At 38.5% G+C, this 19,933-nt stretch overlaps 1 protein-coding gene across 1 annotated transcript in view; it reads right to left on the bottom strand.

Moving 5' to 3' along the window:
* Positions 1 to 4,569: 4,569 nt before the first annotated feature.
* KIAA1328 (KIAA1328 ortholog) overlaps positions 4,570 to 19,933 on the bottom strand; it is a 160,219-nt gene continuing 144,855 nt past the window's right edge. The window contains exons 9-10 of the mRNA XM_010561111.1: positions 14,570 to 14,754; positions 4,570 to 7,675 (exon numbers count right to left, since the gene is read on the bottom strand). Coding sequence (XP_010559413.1) covers positions 7,563 to 7,675; positions 14,570 to 14,754 — 298 coding nt within the window. The 3' untranslated portion in view covers positions 4,570 to 7,562. The remainder of the gene's footprint in view (positions 7,676 to 14,569; positions 14,755 to 19,933) is intronic.

The following is a 19,933-nucleotide window of genomic DNA, read 5'->3' as shown; positions in this document are numbered from 1 at the left end:
TCCTTAAGTGACAGAGAGGCAAGAATTTCTTTTGTAAGTAGGCAACTCATCAGCTGGATATAATTGAGAAGACAGAGCTGTGTCTGTCTGCTGAGACCATCCCCTGATGTACAGTATGTTTGACTAGCAGAGATGGGACGTGACTGGTGCAAGGCTGCTCAGACCTCAGAAACACTGTAGTATCCTGGTCACCTATGTTTGAGTTACAGGGTGTCACCACTTCATGTCACTTCTAAAAACGATTCTCCAAAGCAGTCAAACTTCCATCCTTCCCAGCCTTCCATCACCACAATTTCATTAAACACGTTACCACATCACAAGCTCACATTCTGCTGAGGAAATGCTCTATGTTCACAATCATACGTATCTACTCCCTCTCCCAGAGCGTTCGGTACCTAAGCCCTTTGATTTACAACGCAAGCATTAAAACTGTTAATAATCAAGGCACTGACCATGCAGCACACAGGTTAACCCTGCATTTGCCCCCAATCCATAATCAAAATATGAATGACAAACAACTTATTTTTAGTTCCACATATTCATTACAAGAGGGATAAGGTGTCAGTGCACGTTACTCCAGGCTTATTTTACAGCCCACAGAACAACAGGTATCACCAAATGGTGATTTAGCTGATCCTAAAATAAGTCATCGACTACAAAAGGAGCTGAGGGTAAGTAGCTCAGTTGTCTCAAGATAAGCAAGATGAATTCCACCCTAACTATACTAGCATCACAGTTAATCATTATTATATGGACTAACCAAGCACGGAGATGTACTGTGCCAGGATCCCACCCTGAAGAGTTGACAGCCTGAAAAGTCCAGGCAGGTGAAGAAGAGAGAAAAACTTGAATATATTAACACATAAGCAACATGGTGGAAGTATGACAGAGCCATCTTTTGGGATAATGGCTTCTTAAAGTAAGTTGTGATTATTCTGCATATATTATTAATCAATTCACCCTGTCTCAAAAAAAAAAAACCAAACCCAAATCTGAACACCCTGAAACTCCTCTGAAGGAGAAGCAGCAGAGAAGTGACTACAGTGCTAGGAATAGAGTCATGCAGAACAGTTCCTTAGAGAACCATGAAGAGAGGAACCAAGACTGGTATTAATTTGCTAAGCTCTGTAGAAATTGTCGTCACAGTAATTCCAAGAAAATGTTTCAAAGCTACAATGCAGAGCACTCAAGAGTGTCAGTGGAGGAAGAAAAGACAGACAAATCAGATTTTTTGAAAAGGAGTAAAGCACAGAAGGAACCTGAAAATATTTTTTAAAAAACTATTTTCTCAAAAAAATGTTTTGAGACTAAGTTTTCATTGCTGTGATTACAAGCGCAAACAGGAATCACATCCAATGAATCAACATTCATTTAAGATTTAACGTGATATTTGAGAAACTGCAAAAGCATGAGGAAGGGGGAATGTAAAAAAGTAATTAATGTAACAATGGAAATGATGGTAAGAAGCAGACGTAAAGAGTTAAGTCAGCTTCATAATATGATTTGTACTCTATTTTCCTTTGCTTACTGTTACTTTCAAACTACAATCAAGTTATTGTCATACCACTGAATGATAGAAACCTTGCCAACTACTTCAAAACTGACACGTTTTCTGTTGCACTGAATGTTCCCAGAAGACATTTCCCCTCATTTGAATACAAAATCCTGTCAGATCCACAGAGCTGAATAAAAAAATGTGTAAAGGATATGTAGCTGTAATAGACCTCCCCCAACTAGTCAACTTTGGAATAAAAGATGATCAAAAAAGACTCAAAGATCCAGTGCTAGATTAATGCAAATATCTGCCTGTTTGCAAGTGTACTTTTTGATTAAACTGGCATACATCAAGTACAATTAGAAAGGTTATTTATAACTAAGAAATACATAATTCTGCATTTTAATGAAGGTGACAATTACAGCCAACAGTTGCTAATTAACATTAATCCTTTTGCACTGCAAGTCAGAATTTCCCGATATGATTTTCATTGTCAGCAATGGACACACCAAAACTGTTATCGCTGAGCAGGTATTAGGTAGGCTGCTTTGACACAAATAGGTGTTCCTGTTACACACAGTAAAGAAAAAGAAGCTGATGTGTTAAATTTGATAACCTCAGATGTAAATACAGAATACAAATGTAAACACATTAATTTCAAATGTAATGTAAATACAGTCATTTCAAAATTTACTTGATGTCTACAACACGAAATATAATCAAGGCTTATCATTTTCATGGCTGAACCCAATTCCAAGTTTCCCAAGAGCCAGGCTTCACAGGTGAAATCTGATTTCAACACAAGCTTGAAATCTCCCATTGTTAAATTTGGTTTTGATCCCAGTCCTGGGTTCACATCTGCATTTCACCCCTGAGACTTCAAAGCTTTTAGTGGTCATAACCAAACAGCATAGGTAAGGAGTAGTGTTTGCCCAGTCTGTATCAGTTTCTGAAGGAAAACTCTGGAGCAAGTACTGAAAATAGGAATTATTACTACTGACTGATTTGCTACTGTAGTATAGCCTTACTGCAAATTTTTTCTTACACAGATTATCAAGAAAATTTAGGTTCTCAAAATCACTGAATTTTAAACCCTAATCTTCCAAAATCGCTCTAATGTATTCTAGTCATTGATTAAAAATTTCTCTGTAAATAAATGCCATCTCTATAACAACTGTTGACCTAATTAAACACTTCTATTTCTGATACCCATGATCCTCTAAAAGAGAGAAGATTTAGATTTGCTATGCATGTCTTTCCAAAAGAGAAGTTATCACTGGTTTAGCCTCTCAGCCATCGTCTTTTCAGACAGAAGCACTAGAAAACTATCTAACCGTTTCTTTTAATACTGGTCTTTAACAGGAAGAAAGACCTGGTCCAAACATCATCAGAGGCACAAGATCATAATGCAGTCAGCAAATAAAGCCTCTCACCATTCGGGACAGGCAATTGGAGTGGGATCAATGTCAGATACAAGTAAATGAGAAGGCAGAAAAGGAGAATTGTGGGCACTAAGCAAAGAGACCTACAATGCACTTCTTACAAAGTGCTGTAAAATTCACATTTAATTTGTAAGTATGAGATAGATGGGTTATTTCTACATACAGAGGTGCCCAACTAAAATCAAGATAAGTGATATTAATGTCCTATGGTCAGTATTATTGAACCTCGAAAGCAATAAACTATGAGTCGATAAATATTACATTTGCAACATGGTTAACATTCTTCTACTGTCTCTGGCACTTATTACACATTGTAACCGCAAGTCTACAATACATTATTCATATTTGGGGTGTCACTGAGTGATGGATTGCTGTAAGAGAGGCTGTCCTTTAAATAAATCAACAAATAAAAATGCAAATGTTAACATTTTCAGCTACAACTTTTTCCATCTTGAATGGGGAATGAAAATTTCACATTATATCGACAGCCAGCAGAGAGAACAATTAACAACCTACACTGTGAATAAGAGAGATTAATTTGCTAACATCTGGTTTTATCACTTGCATATAGAACTATATTGGACTTTTTGTGCTGCTGGCTTTCTCAGGGAGTAGGCAAAACTTGCATCTCCTACCACATTCAGAACCTAACTCACCACCCCACTCCAAACACACTTTTAATCCCTTCAAATGTTCCTAAGTTAGATCTGGAATGAAAGTTTTCTCCTCCTTGTCCTCCTTTTGAATCTTGAATGGGGTCTGATCCTAAGGGGGGGAAAAAAAAAAAATCTATTTCTTTGGCAGTGCCTGCTTAGGCTCTACAGAAGAAGGAACTTCATAGTATCATCTTAAGAGCAGAACCATATTTAAGCACCCAAAATGCACAGATCTGAAAGGCAACCACCGCAGAAGTAACGCAAAAGCTTACATCTCACCACTGTCGTATTTCCTAACACTCAGCATAACAGATCTACTCTAGACTATTCCAGTGTGCATTATTAAGTATACAACTCTGCACATTATATTTTACATCAGATATTAATTTGCTTAAATGTCCCTGAATACACATTCACCTGAGATGTGCTGGGCAATTGGGTAAATAGTTTTGTTTTTAACATGTCCCTAAACACAAATTTACACAATACAATCTGTTTATAAAAGCTCCAACAGGCCACTGTAGTCTAACAGATAATAATATAGCATGAATATAGTATTCATATTGCAGGAACTTCTAAATCACTTATTTTAATGGCTACAAGAAACTTCACTCCAAGACAATGCATTCAGCTAGCATTAAAGCTCTGATTTAAAACTGCAACAAGAAAACATAGGCTTAATGCTGAAATCCCAGACTATCACTCAATCCCTTAATTTACCTAACTGTTCTTAAATTCACTTCTTAGATGCCCAAAATGAAAAATGTAACAGAAGAATTATCTGTTTCCATGGTGAGTAGAACAACCTTTGCTTGTGTCTTTTTAAGTGCTTGATCATCTGCAGTGTTACAGGACTTACTGTGCTAAACTCAACACTACAACTATTTCTGCATGGGGAGAGCCCAACAATTGTACCAGGGCTGTTATCAAATTAAATGGTCTTTCACAAGGCACAATTTACGGCTTTTTTTTTTTTAAAGAATAGCTTAATACTTTCATTTAGAGCAGTTTCACTTCTGTTTTGCAACACACTTGTTTTACTGAAATCAGTACCTGATTACACCTAAGGTAAGATCTAGTTTATGTAAAAATTCATTTAGTAATGAAATGAAAGCATACGAATGCCACTACCTCCCCTTTCCAGCTCCCTTCCAGCTCACAGCCAAAACCCAGAGCCTTTCTTCTAGGCATACAACAGTTATGAAAAAGATGTCCATGGTCACCAAAAAGGTATATATTTAAGATAGTCAGAAGAGCAATGCTTTAGGGGTAAGGAAAAAGCCTTCTTTTCCAAATTTGCCCAGCCCCAACCTTGCCTATGATTTTTTTTTTTTCCAAATATATCGGCTTTGGTCTAGACAAATAAGCACATGGAGTAGAAAAGCTTTCCAGACCTGCTGTGAACATAATCACAAGGGGCTCATGCAGGTGTAGGCACTTGGCTTAAGAACACTGGATAACCAAACATGCAATGCTTGGCTATATTATGAAAAGCAGTGACAGGCATGCATTGAAGCATGATGGGCAAACAAATCCACTGTTAGACCAACTCAGGATGCCAGATAAGGAAATGTTATTTTTCTTCCAGAGGTACCACTGAAACCACCTTGTGCACATTCATTCTGCAAGTCTGGTCCTTCTACAGGTCTAGCACTAAGACTCTCAGAGCACACACCTTTACCTTCCAGGGACACTTATTTCTTGTCCCAGACGTGATTCATTCTGAGAGAGAGAAGAAAGTAGGACTGCAGCGATTCTTCCTCAAGCAGGAGGTAGCTGTAACACACTGAAGCCTCCAGTCAAGCCCTGCCAAGAGAGCCTATCAAGCCAACACATCTTCTACCTGCCATGCCTGCTTACCCAGCCAGCCCTCTCCAGAAGCTGCGCTAGCACCCTGGTGCCTCGCGCTGGCAGGGAGCTTCTGTCGCCTTCCAACACCTTCTCCCTGGCAGGCTTTCCACTGCTGCTGCTGCTGGGTGCCAGGGTTTGTGTTAGTTAAAGCTGGCACAAACATGAGTTGAATCTAGTCCTATAAATTTAAATAGTCAAAAGTAATTAGGTTTACACGTACTGCCGAATAAATAAATTTGCTCTTAGGGCTTTGTGCTGCAAGTTTCAGGCCCGTGCCAACTGTTGTGGTTAAGCTGTTAACCCCCCCCAAATCACAGATTATAACGAACATGCTGACAAACCCTAACTTTAGTGGCATAAAAGCAGCAATAATTCTCAGTATTGATTAATTTAGTTAGTTAAACCTGCAGTCTAAGCTTATAACCATTCAGGGATAAATTGAGACTGACCTGCTGCCCAAGCAGCTTTTTCGATGAAGGATCGGAACAGCTTTAGTTCTCCACAGAAATACTTGTCCATTTACCATTTTCAATTAGAGAAGGCCATGAGTAAGGGAAAGCACAACATGGCTGCTTAAACTGGTCAATTATACTTACAGCACCAAGGGAGAGAAAGAAAGCGAGGAAGTGTGGGAGAGAGCACCACAGAAACACAGGATTTTTCAAAATTTGTCATCAACTGGTAAAATAAACCTTTAAGGATGACAGCTAATCAGACTCCTTTTACTGATCACTTTATCTGATATGATTTCTAACAGCATATTTCAACAAAAATTTTACTCCCCTCTGTGGAGAAGAATGGACCATCAATCCTCTTGAATAAAATTTCTTTTTCTGAGCAGTTGTTTTGTGATGTGAATAATTATCTCTGCTCCTCAGTGCTTCAATGGTATCTCAGCTTATCACTGTTAGACAGTATCAAGCAGTATCTTTACACATCTTTATCTGATATTACTGGCTTGCAAAGGTAACCCTTGCTTCCAAGAGAAATGCTTAGGCAATCTTGTGGTTTCTGTTTGTTTAAACATACAGTTACTTGTGGGAAACAGAGCCCAATCTATCTCAGTTCTTAAATCCTCCCAGAATTATCATCCCTTTCTTCAGAAGAAAAAAAAGAAGTGTTTCCATAGCAAGGAAGTACAAATTTGTCAATATTGATAGTGGTTTTGCACCTATTATACATCACAAGTTCTCTCAGAAGATAGAAATAAACTGCCAGCTGCTGCCAAGAATACAGGGATGATGTCAAGCATACATTTTCCTAGTCCACTGGGCCAAGAGAAGATTAAATCTGACTCAAGCCCTCTCATTCTCCAAGAAACATTTAACTCTTCTTATGAACGGTCGTACATTCTTGTCATCCCACTGCACAAAGTCATCTAACTAGTGGTATAAAATACAGCAAATTCACACTTTAATCTGCATTTACTTTGTTGCTTGACTAAAGATCTTCTTTATGAGAAAATGTGGGATATGATAAAGAAAAGCAAGGATTCTATGCTATTTTTCTAGGCACTTACTGCTAGAATCATAAAATTGTCTAAAGAAGGCAAGTTGTTTTTAGACTTCTACGTGTAACAACAATGCTGCTTTCTGTTTCTTCATTGGAGCAGAAGTGATGTTGCTTTACCAGTGCATTTAGTGCAGATATATAGTATAATCAGGAATTGCTGACTTAATGTGACTTTGTTGCTTGTCATTAAACATAAAATAACTCTGATACAAAACATTTTAAAAGAAATGCCATTTGATAAAATAGGGGGAGAGCCAAATACAGGGGGATTAAAATCTTTGAGTGGGTTTAAACCTAACAGGGGTTAACACCATCCATTCAAATTATTTACAATTGCATTTAATGTGTCAGGACTTGAAACATAAAATACTTTCTGTTCAAAATCTAAGTAAAATTAAAATGTTAGAACTTGGCATATTCCTGCTTTTCTTACTCTAACAAGCAATTTAAAGCTTATTATAAATGTCAAAAGGATATGGCAGTTTTTAGTTTATATTATCCAGCTTGTGCTAACTGAAATATCATAGAAATTCAGCCATTTCCCTGCGTCTAGTAGAATGTGATGGTTGCGTTTGCAGAATCTTAAACCGGAGATTACCTAGTGGCTTACCGTGAAGTGTCATGCTGGATTGGTGATGTGGCTGTGGTTGCAAGCTCTTTGCTGCTGCCTACCAGCACAAGAGACGTGCCTGCATCCTTCCTAGGTCCTGAAGTTGTCCCTGTGGAATGAAGTGAAGACAAGCCAGATGTCAGAGGCTAGTAAGTTTTGGACAGATGTTTCATGATTCTGCATTATTAGACAACACTGGCACTAAAAGTTGCAACATTTTTGGAGTGCCATATATACAGTGAAATGGCAATCAAAGAACTCATCAGTTGACAGTACTGTGCATAGCATGCATTTAAGGATCACGTAGAATCAAATCTGTAGAATAAGTCACACACTTTACAGCCTCCATCTTACTGCCCAAAGTTTGACAGACTTGCAGTGTTATAATTTCTTATAGTGGTTCACAGGATCCAGCTTGTTTCACAGATGCAGTTCTCATGACACGATACAAGATGTTAGTTTTCCAAGTGTAAATATCACTATTACAGCATTTTGCTCTCAATAAAACTGTTAGTCCATTCCTTCTTCCCCCCTCCCAGTAACTCTTGAATTCCAAAATAATCTAGGTTGAAAGGTGAAGTCTGAAGGTCCTCCATTCAAAGCAGGGCCAACAAGATCAGGTTTAAGGCACTTGTCCAGCTAGGTTTTGAATGTCTCCACTGATAGTTAACCAAACTCTCCGGGCAACTTCTCTGGTTCCAGTGTTTGACCACCCTCACAGCGAAAAATGCTTTCTGTACAGCTAATCAGAATTTCATGAGTTTTAACTTTTTCCTGTTGTCTCTTGCCCTGTTGCTGATGACTTCCAAGAAGAGTCTCATTCCCTCTTCCTACACCCTCTCCTTGGAAAGAAGAAAGATCTGTGCTGAATCATCTCTTTTTAAGGCTGAACGCACCCAGCTTTCTCTGCCTCTCCCATTAGGTCGTATGCTCCATCCCCCTGACTGTCCTGGTTGCCTCTGCTAGACTCCCTACGGTTTATTGATGTTCTCCTTGCACTGTGGAGCCCCAAACTGGACATAGTGTCATACAGATACAGTCTCACCAGAGCTGATCAGAGAAGTGTCACTTCATCAACCTGATGACCACAATTTTGCTATTATGGCCCAGTATGAGGTTTGGTTACTCCATCATCACACAGGTACACTGCTGACTTGTGTTCAACTTGCTGTTCAGCAGGACACCCAGTTCTTTTCTAGAAAAACTGCTTTCTAGGTTGTCAGCACCCAGTTGGTCCTGTTACATAAGATCAGTCCAACCCAGCTGAAGGAACTGGCATTTGCCTTTATTGAACCTAAATGGGTTTTTGTCAAAGCGTTTTCCCAGGCTGTTAAGGTCCCTTGAATATGGGGCCCTACCCTCCAGCATATTGACCACTTCCCCAGTTGGTGTTGTCTACAGACCTGCTGAAGGTACATCCTGTCCCAGCGTACAGGTTGTTAATGTTAAGCAGTAAATCACTAGCAACTGGCCATCAGCCGGACTGATAACAACCCTTTGAGGCTGGTGGTCCAGCCAATTTTCCACCCATCTTCCACCTTTCACCCACTCACCCAAGAACTGGGATTTATAGATAGGATTTAGCTAGACAACTTGCATACACATAGTCAGAGGTAAGTGGAATAGACAAATTAGGTGTAATCTGATCTATTACACAAAAGCCTGTGGGTTTGCACTTTTTAAATCTAGCCTAATTAGCTCTGTCCAACCAACATCATTTAACTAAACAGTAAGTATAGGGAAAACTATAAGTCTCAGCAAAAATTAAAGTCAAAACAGTGTTTAGCTCTTTAAGTTACTCTGTCATGCTTAAATATTTCTCAGCTCTATGAACAGCAACATTATCTACCATCCATGATGAAACACGAAGCAACACAAGGTTGTAATTCCAGCTCAGCGCAAAATTTACAGATGTCCAAGGATTAAGATTATTTAAAATATATACAAAAATATAGAGTACAGTAAACCCACATGTTTTAAGGTGTATTCTAGGGAGACTTACAAAAAGAAAAGGGTTCTTATTGCCCTGCTATAATGCACTGTGATTCAGTACCATGCAGAAAAAAATCTCACCTAACAAAGAGTTAATTATCCATGAAGGAACTCTTAGAAATACCATGGGGATATATGTTGATTGTGTGTCCCTGGTAACTTGATAGTGTGGCAATTCATGATGGGAAAAGTGGGTATGCATATAAAGACTGGAAGCCTCTTGCTTAGACTTTTGGGTTTATGATTGAATAAGAGATGTTTAGAAATCATTTCACGTGACAGTGGAATGAGGCAGCTGGATTTTAAGAAACTAACACCAAAGTAATAAAAACCTGGTGACCATGACAGGATATATTCAATTCCTAATACAAGAGAAGGCTGGCACACTGTCAACATACTACATTCATAGCAAAGTAGATGTATTTCTCCGAAAAAGAAAATATATGGCCTCAGAAGTGGCCAATACAGCCTCAAGGGGACTGTTCAAAGACCCAAGTGTGAAAATATTACCAGGGCTAGAAATGGCAAACAAGAAAAGGAACTAAGTAGGAATATACTGAGGCTGTTAGGCTGCACAGACATAAAACAGGGGTAGTAAGAAATCCTGAATAAGTGCATATCTAAACAAAAAAAATGTTTAAAAACACATCTTGAAAAAGACATGCAAGTCAATTCAGGGAAAAGAAACACCAAAGAGCAAGCAGGTCTATGAATATATGAAGAAGATTAAATCAATAATGATCCTAAAATGGCCAAGCTACTAATAATTTTTAAATATACTATGAAAAAACAAAAAAGAAAAGGAATATTGGCAAGTAGGAGATAATGAAAACCATGTTGATGTATAATACTTGCTTATATAAAGCTGATGAAATTATCGGGGGGAGAGATACAAATTCTTTAGTCTGAAGGATATATATTTCAGGGCTAAAGGGAATTAGTTAATGAATTTATGAAATGACTGGTAATTATTTATGAAAAGTCATAGAGAACTGGGGTGATACAAATGACAGCAAATTAATTAGATTTGCAGGTGTTAGAAGACAGTATGAGACTGGAGACCTTGCAGATGATCTAGAGAAGCAAGAAATGTGGAAAAAGAATAGACACATTCACCCCTGAAAAGAAAACCCAAAACTTGTATATGGTGCGATAATCTAAATTCTGACAGAGAGAACCTAGAGTAGCAAAGAATAGCAAAAAACAAACTAGACGTAAGCTTGCAAGGCAAGCTACCCCCAAAGCAATTATAGGTGTCTTCTAAATGGTAATGTTAAGAATACTATTTTCAATGTGGTTAACTTGGTATAAGACTGATTTGAAGTAGATTAAAGAATCCTTTGAGAATATTCAAATAGCAGTATATTTCTGCTTGAGAAACAGACAAGTAAAACATGAAGAAAGTGGGGAATTACAGTAGTCTACATTTTGAAAGTGTAAACACTAAGAATGAAAAAATACAGTTGAGGCTGGTTCAAGCAGTAATGCGATAAAACTAAGCAAAGGGAAATCTAGGTTGATAATCATGAAAGAAATCTTTATGAATTGAATAATACCAATATTTATATTACTTAACATTTATATAGTACTTCACATCTTCAAAGTGCTTCACTAATATTAACTAATTGCTCTATTTGATTGTAGAGAAGAGTCTTCCCTCAAGAGAAGAAATTCCAGATCCTGAATCCCTAAGAAGCTACATTAGAAAACCTACTGAAAAACAAACACTGTACAGAAAAATGAAAAGTATAGATTCTATGAGCTAAAATAATTTTCCTTCTCTGGCTTTTTCTTTTTCATATGGAAAGGAAAGCTATGCATGCTATAAAATATCATGCAGATGCTATGTCCCCCAAAGAGATACAAAGGGGAAAATAGTTCTTTCTTTGTTTCAATGCAGATATATTTCAGGAAGGGTATGTAAAGGAAGACTTTACGCATAAGTGTAAAGAAGTGCCCAATATTGCAGAATTCAATGGATAGAACCTAGTTTAGTTTCCCAGCCCAAAAGCAAAATTTTCCAGGGCAGAAGGGAAGAGAAACACACATTTCTGTACTCCAGTGCTTTTTAAATAGACAAGTTGTTAGATTTTAGTACAAACTGACATAGATGCTGGTGACACCAATAAAAACAATTTACTGCTGAAAAGATCTAAGACTTGAGGATTGCTTCGTCTGCTTAAAGTTTTGCTGGTAAAACTAAAAAAGTTTGGCTACAAGACACGAACACCTGCCAAAGCACAGGAATAAAAATTAAGGAGCAAACAGAAATAGGAGACAAAAAGCAACAGCAAGAGAATAAAAGCTGATTGCCTAAGCTAATCTCATAAGCTTCTACCCTGAAAAGAGAGCAGAAGTGGCCCTTTCATTCCATGAGGTGATGGGACCAGGTTAATATTGCTCTTGTCCCCATTTCTAAACATCTGCAGGGAGAAAGGAAAAGTGGTTTTACTAGGAAATCACCCTTTCCAAACTCACTGCACTCACAGTAGGTGAGCAGTCCTGTAGGCAGTAAAGCCTTCCACCATTGCAGCATGGGACTGGTTTCCTGATTAATCTTTTTATCTTCTAAAAAAAAGAAAAAGTTGCTGTGGAGGGACACTATCATGAGTTGCACTGTCCCTCAGATACACCCACCATTCCCAGTGGCACAGGAAGTTTATATTGTGAGCCCAAAGGCGCACATCAGCACTGGCACTGAACTAAGGTGTGTTTGGAGAGAGTCCGCATCCTGAAGAATATACAATTTAAATAGACAAGACAGATCGAGGCATGAGAAAAATAAACCTCTGTAGCGATAGGTTAACATCTGACTGTTAAGAAGTTTTCAGTGGACAGACATGTTTCTGTACACAGTATACAGCACCGCTGTTTTCTGACCAAAAGGCCACCTTAAGGTACGTGGCTAAATAATGTCAGGTTTCATGCCTCAAGATGTCATCTTGCTGATTTTATTTCCCTTTCACATATCGCATGGCTTAGCTAGAGCTCGGGTGAACACACTGCAGTAGAGGGATCACTTCACATTGACACAACAGGTACTGAACACTGTCCAAGACAGACCTCCAGGCTTGCTGGCTCAGCACTCTGACGCAGTAAAGCAAATGCCATATTTTTGTAAATTTCACGACAGAAAACAATGTTAGCATCCCTCATTTTATTTTTGCAAGATGCCACATAATTGCTTCCTAATAAAAAAAATAAATTCTGAGGCAGAAATCCCCAGTCAGCAACAGATGGGAAGATCCAGCAGAAGCAAAGACAGAGATAGCTAAGTCCAGAGCTAACTAGAATTAAGAAACTTGACACTGTGCCCTGGGTGATCCCCAAAGATGGAAAAAACACTTTACAAGTATGTGTGTATGCTTGTTAAAGGAGTCCAAACATATAACAGAGGGAAGCCAATTAAAAAGGTACTAAATACAGAAGACTCCAACTTCAGTGATTAGTGCTAGGTAATTTGCCTTGTGATAAACAAGTCATTCAAATCAGTAATAGACCTGAGGTTGTTCCACAGCTTGAAAGCATTTCTCTGAACTTTATTTGGTATCACAGCAAGTGCCAATGTTTATAAGTTAAATTTTGCCATGCAGTGCTACATCTTCAAAGCCAGCAATCCCAGTAAGTGTTTGTGAAAGATACCCACCATCTTCAGACATTATGCTGACCACTACGATCACTAAATCAGCATAGGTGCAGCTCAGCTGCTATGTACAATAGCCAGGTGCAGCTTGTAACTTCTCCCAAGTACTACAAACTGACACGAATGAATGAAGAGGCCAGGTTGGATTTTTTTCCCCAAGTCTATGGAAAATAAATTACTTTCGGGGGACTATCCCTATCCAAGGAACAAAACCCATCATCCAACTGTGAAAAATCTCAATTTCATCACTACCATATTGAGAATGAGGGGGGAGAAGGAAGAGGAAAAAAAACGAAAAAAATAAAGATAGCTGAAAAAACATAAAAGAAAACCATCAGTGAAAATTGCCCCTGAAACTTTGCAGAACTGTAACGGCTTTCTCTTGCTTAAATTGATTGGTGTAGCAATGTTATAAAATGACTATTAGGATTCATTGTGCACAACAGAAAGTGTGAAATGTCAGCAGACTATACAGCAAAAGTAATGGGTCCTGAACCCCTGTTAGTCAAAAATGATTTTGTTTCAAATTAGAAATTGATTTTTTTGGACACAAGCCCTTTACAGGCTTCCAACTTTTGTAGCTGTGCCTTGGAAGAGATTAACCTCAGCCACTGTTTGGGTCCAGGCTGATGATACCCTTTTGAAAGTTTCTTCACAGGAACTGCTTTTTAATGTTGGTACGGTCTTAACCAATAACACAAGTTATTTGTTCCTTTGAGAACTGCACCACATTTCTTCTCATTTTGCCATTTTCTTTATTTTTATGCTGACATATACGGCAAACTGGCTGACAAGTTAAAATAAAAAAAACCCTAGCTCATAATTGAACCAAGGACTATGTTCAAGGCTTGGCAGTGAAACATCCAAGCTGCTTTTGTTCCCAACCCTTTCTCTTCCAAAGAAAGACTGCTTCTCTGCTCCTTAAGTGGAGGTACTAAACTAAGAGCAGGATAGATTCTAGCTGTACAGACATCCCTGTGTGGCAAAATATCAGGTTGTGATGGTGGAGGTACATTAACTGGGGAGGAAAAGGATGTGAAGGAGATTACAATACAAGAGCAAGCCCCACTGCACATATTCTCTCTGCTTGCTGGGAAACAAAAAAGAATTGTTGAAGTAGCTTTTGAGATTAAAGGGCTAATTTTTCCCTTCCATCAGGAACACCAGCCAAGAAGATCACTTTTATTTACAAAGCTTCCTGTGCTTTTTATTATTTTAAATGTAGCTGCCTTCTCTTGGGTTGTTTTAAGCAACTTGCAATCCTCTCCCTCTAATTGCTCATTTTACTGATACACTCTTGAACACATATATATTTCTAAATGCTACCAGCACACTCATGGCCATATAATACAGTATGCTTCCCCTTACCTTTCCTTGACTTGGTACCTTCCCTCTTGGTTTGCATCAGAAGGGTTCGCCTATCTTCCACATTTGCACCAAACCCAACCATTTTCTTCCCTGAACTGCTCCCATCACTTCTCCCTGGTGTTCTGGAGGTTTTGCTCACTGGAGGTGTCCTCAGAAAATAATCTTCATGTTTCACCACCGGTACACTGGAATGAAAGAAAGATCATGCTATTAGATGGTGCATTCAGCCCTTTTAAGACTGCACCCAGCCCTCTCCCCGACTTTCACTCTCCAGAAGCGTAACCATTATGCTGCTGGTTGAGCTCTTGTTGAATCTATTTACGATGTCTGAAAGCAGGATGCCTAAGGATTGAAGAGTTACCAACCTACTTTATCAGGATTCTTCGCTTACCAGCAGCCAACAGCACGCTGACAATTATATATGGAGTTTTGTGGCATTTGGCACATTCCCTAAAGTATTAGGTCCTGGATTTCCTAAGTGGTTAGGACAGGACAAGTGGGATGAAGATACAGAAAGTACTTTGTCCAGCACAGTAAAGCAAGCTTGGAAGAAAGAGTAATTAAAAAAACGCTCACTTTGCTAGGATAAAGGGGAAACAGAGAAGATTACATGAAGAGAAAACTGGAGTCATGGTTTGCAAAAAGGAAGCAGATCATAGAATCATTTAGATTGGAAAGGACCTTTAAGATCATGGAGTCCAACCATTTATCTAACACTGCCAAGTCCACCACTAAACCATGTCCCTAAGCACCACATCTACACGTCTTTTAAATACCTCCAGAGATGGTGATACATTGATTCAAGAAGAAAAAGGATGAGAGGAGATGAGACAAAAAGAGCTGAGTGAACAGAGGTACTTGTAAGCAGGATAGAGAATGTATGAGCAAACTGGTGGGACAGTATCTGTTGCAGCAAGTGCAGCAGTTTGAGTAGACTAAGAAAAGAGAAAGCTAACCAAAACCATTATGGTTCAAGATGAACCTCAGTACAAGATCGTAAACACTGCACAGATAGAGCCAGGAGGCAAATTTGGTGATGTGGAGCAAGCGTGACTTAAGTCTCTGCAGACGCAGGCAATCACAAAACATTTTGGGAAGACAGGAGGCTACGGAGACCCATTTTTCTCTCAGTAAAGACAATGTACTGCTTTCAAATTTTGTTCTCTGGGAAACATGTACTGCTTTAAATAAGGATTTCCCACATGTATACATCATGAGCCCCGTCACCATTAGAAAAAGCAATTAAAAACATAAAAAAATCTTTGGATTATCCACATGAAGGAATACAATTCATGCCAAGATTATACTGCTCTACTTGCGATCATGGGAGTGACATACAGCTTTCCTGAGTTAACAGAAGATTAAATGAATCTTTTTCCTATTTAATTAGCAATTTTATAGGGGCAACCCAAAGACTGTCACTGACTTTGTATTATTTGCAATACAACTTTGTGGAGGTTGATTCACAAGAATCTTTTACCTAAAAGCTTACACTACTGAATTTACATCCGAGGAAAAAGCAGATATCTGATATTCCTATCAGAAAATTATAGCTAAATTAAAAGTTTCAAATCAATATGCTGCATAAGCCATTGTTTAATAGGGCCCACTGCGCCTGTTGGACAATTAGTATTACTCCTGTATTATTAATGCAGAACATTATATAATGGCTTAGGACCTGTAATAACTGGTTGAAGTGTTGGATAAAACTTCTTTGAATAACCTCCGTTTACTTTAGGGCTTCAAACTGTGTGGCCACTAATAATATTGCAAAGTGTTATTAAAATTTATGGTGGACTAAATTAATATCTTATTGGAATTATATGAAATTATTAACCTATTAATTCCTGCAACCCAGACTTCCTGCAACACCAAGAGGTGGGTTTGGACCCTAATAACTGTTTAAAGAGGCTTAAGGGTGTAACACTTGACCAGTTTTCTCTGATAATACAGGATTTGATATTCCATTTGCTTACACTTGGATGATTAACAGCATTTAAAAACAGTGAGGTTGTCATTATTTGGATGCTTTCTGAGTTTTTAAAGTACATTTAATTACAACCCACAGATCTTCTGTGAAGACAGTGACCTTTGGCGTGTAGATGAGGAGGCAATTACTCTACTGGTTCACTGCAATACCTTTTATATGGTGCAGTTACTTCTACAATACCAAGTTCTGGTTTAAATAACACTCTGGCAGAGGCAATTCAAACAGAAACAGACACCAAGAAAAGTTACAAAGCTAATTTACGAGGAAATAACAAAAGCAAGTGTATTTGCATTTATAGCTCACTAAACAATTAATTAGAGCCTGGTTCTTTAGTATTTAATATAAGAAAGCTCGCGCTAAAGTTTTGCTCAAGTAAGGAGAGAGAGTCTGATCTTAAAATGACAAACACTTAATCTGAGAGGTGTGCAGTCCAAGGAGGGAAAGGGATAATGCAGAGAGATACAAAAATTCAGTAATTAACAATGTACCAAAATTGAACAAAGAAAACATTGGGGGGGGGGGAGGAATATCTATTTCAGAACATAGTTACTCATTTACCTGCAGAATAATTAGTAAAATGAATGATGTGACTATCACAACCTGGAAAATTTAAAACTAATATGTGATCCAAAGGGATAAGTTATGTATAGCTAGAGAGACTAAGAGACAGAACAGGTCCTTCTCTATTTTCAAATCCAGCAATCCATCATATCACTCAAATGCAGCATGGTTAGTAGGACTTCCTGCAGGGTACCATGATAGCCAATGAATTTTCATGCTATTCCCTGAAAATACACAACAGAGAAGACTGTCTAAATAAAGACCTTATTAACCTACCTAACCTACATAGTAAGGCAGGAGTTGTAGAGTAGCATCGCCAGAAAAGAAGCCAGTCTCAGCACTGCTGCCGCCTTATGAATATCGAAGTGCACCACCAACAAAGGAAAACACGCCTTGAATGTTTTCTCCGTTTCGTCTGAGCCTCATATCGCGATATCCCTACTGAGCGTGAATGGCAAATTTTAAATGTCATTCAGGACCCATTGAATACTGCTAGTATTTGCATTCCTTAAAAAGTAGAAAAACATTAACCTTTTGTTTTATTGAATTAAAATGCCATGGAAATGCTGATGTAGTCTTCAGAGACTGAAATACTTTTACAAAGAAGAATAGCTGTCATTTATTAGACACAAAGAACAATTACTTGATAGGATGCTTTCTGACAATAAGCAGATTGGTATTCTCATCATAGAAAAGGCATTGTAAAAAAACCCAGCACAGACCTCTGAGACTTGAATAATTTAAAGCTGCATTTGGTGCAATTTGAATTTTTCTTTAGGGAGGCAAAGTTAAATACCTTTAATTTGTTCTAATTATTTCAAATTTGCAAGTTAATTATGGCTGATCATTAAATAACAAAAAGGACTATCGTCTCCATAGAGTTTTACCTCCTACCCTCTGCATTACTTAAGCTAGATTTTAGTATGCATGAATTAACTTTCTAAATAATCACACGGTTTGACTAAATGGCTCAGTAAAATGAGCTCTGATCCTCGGAATAAGCATTAATGGACATTAGAAAGGCTATTGGGACCCATGTTACTTACATTATAAGTATTTTTAATGGGGTCTTATTTACTAATCTTTATGTACTGTTCAAGCTAGGGCACCATATAGATACATTATTCTGCTTTAATAGAGGAAAGTCAGTTCTTCAAGATACTTAAACAAATGTCCACTTAGAGCCAACTAAATTCATTTTTAAATTAATGCAGGAAAAGTCTGATAGAATTTAACTTGTTTTAGCTGCTCATCCTGATGAATCAATCCAACATAATGGTAGCCTTGGTCTGCAAATGGAGTTTTACAGATCTATTGAATCACTAAGTGACTCAAGCAGCTAAGACTCTTGCCACAGAGTAGCATTTACTATCAGTGTGTATACACCCACAAGGTTTCATCTCTTCCCTCCTCCATATCTAGCACTCATCTGACGGGTTCCAGTCATCTATTGCAAATTTAGATACTCACCTTTCACTGAACTCTGATCTTTTCATGGATATTTCAGTGCAGATCAGTAGCACCCAGATCAGAGAACCAGTCAGAAATGCAAAACATGAGGCAATTCATGCCTCCAGTATATATGTTCAACAGATGGCTGCCTTAATGGTACCCTACTGCACCCTGTTGAGGCAAGGGCTTGTGAGTTTAACCATTATCAAACTAACAGATTGCTGTGGTAGGTTAGCTCCAAAAGCAAACATGTTGGAACGTGATTTTCCTGTTCCGCAATTTCTGTTTTAAAAATAAAATAATTAACAGTTCATGTGTGCAATCTGCTGCAATTATATCAGGCCAAGAATGCATAACACTTAATGATGTAAAGCTGGTGATAAGTAGACAACCCAAGCAATACGTTTTTGTAGCTGGAACCTGTATTGCCATTTCAGATGCAGTTTGACAAACAGGCTGAAAATTGCTTCCCCACCACCACTTTGGGCTGAGAAAGTTTTCAGCCAGATCAGTTTCCACAGTCAGCTCGGTATAAAACAGCAGTATCACAAGTGATCGGACAAAGAAGGTGACGTCAATATATCACAACATCTTCTTTTCGGCAGGGGGCCAAATGTAGATTGATTTAAATCAAGTTATCAAACCACACTTTTGAAAACCACTAGTTCCAAAGTGGGACTGTTTGGGAAGTTGGTTGTCTGCATGGCAAACAAAAAAATATTTGTGGGGAGAACAGAAGGACTGTGGACTTTGGATGAGTGGATCTAAGAAGCAGTAACAGTGGCGTCCTGAACCTCTACAACTTTGTCAGTCCTCTCAGGTGTACTGTGTTACTTTTTGTAAGCCCCTACTTCCAGAACTATCAAGTGCCTCAGATTCTTCAAGTGTTTTGTTCTAACAGTGTGTCAGGTAGCGCAGTGTGATTACCCTAATCTGCAAGGCAAAGAAAACTGATGCAATAAAGAAGCTGGGCCCCTGGACAGCAAGCAGGTCAGCAGAGGTGGAAGAGAACTGGAACCGACTCCCAAACACTTGACTCACAGAGAAAAGGAGACACCTGAAACTAGTGCATATACCTGTGATGGCCTGACAAATTATAGTCAATGTCTCAAACATTCATTAAAGAACTTTGGTGGAGAAGACAGCCTCTGTAAAAGCACTGGAGTTGTGTCAACAGGAAAATGTGGCTGGAGGAGAGGGCCCTAAGGAAGGTGGGACCATGCTTCTCCAAAGCCACAATTCCTTATCTTAAGTGACCACGAAAAGAAGCACAATGTATGTGGCTGGAGGAAAGGCCAGATAGCAGTCACGCCTGCGGCAAGAGAAAAACAACTCCCTAATGATCCCCCAAGCCCACCGAC

The sequence above is a fragment of the Haliaeetus leucocephalus genome, unplaced genomic scaffold (assembly GCF_000737465.1).
Source record: "Haliaeetus leucocephalus isolate CR32 unplaced genomic scaffold, Haliaeetus_leucocephalus-4.0 Scaffold142, whole genome shotgun sequence".
Taxonomy (NCBI): Eukaryota; Metazoa; Chordata; class Aves; order Accipitriformes; family Accipitridae; genus Haliaeetus; species Haliaeetus leucocephalus.
Note: the sequence above shows the minus strand (reverse complement) of the source record. Positions and strands in the feature narration are given on the sequence as shown.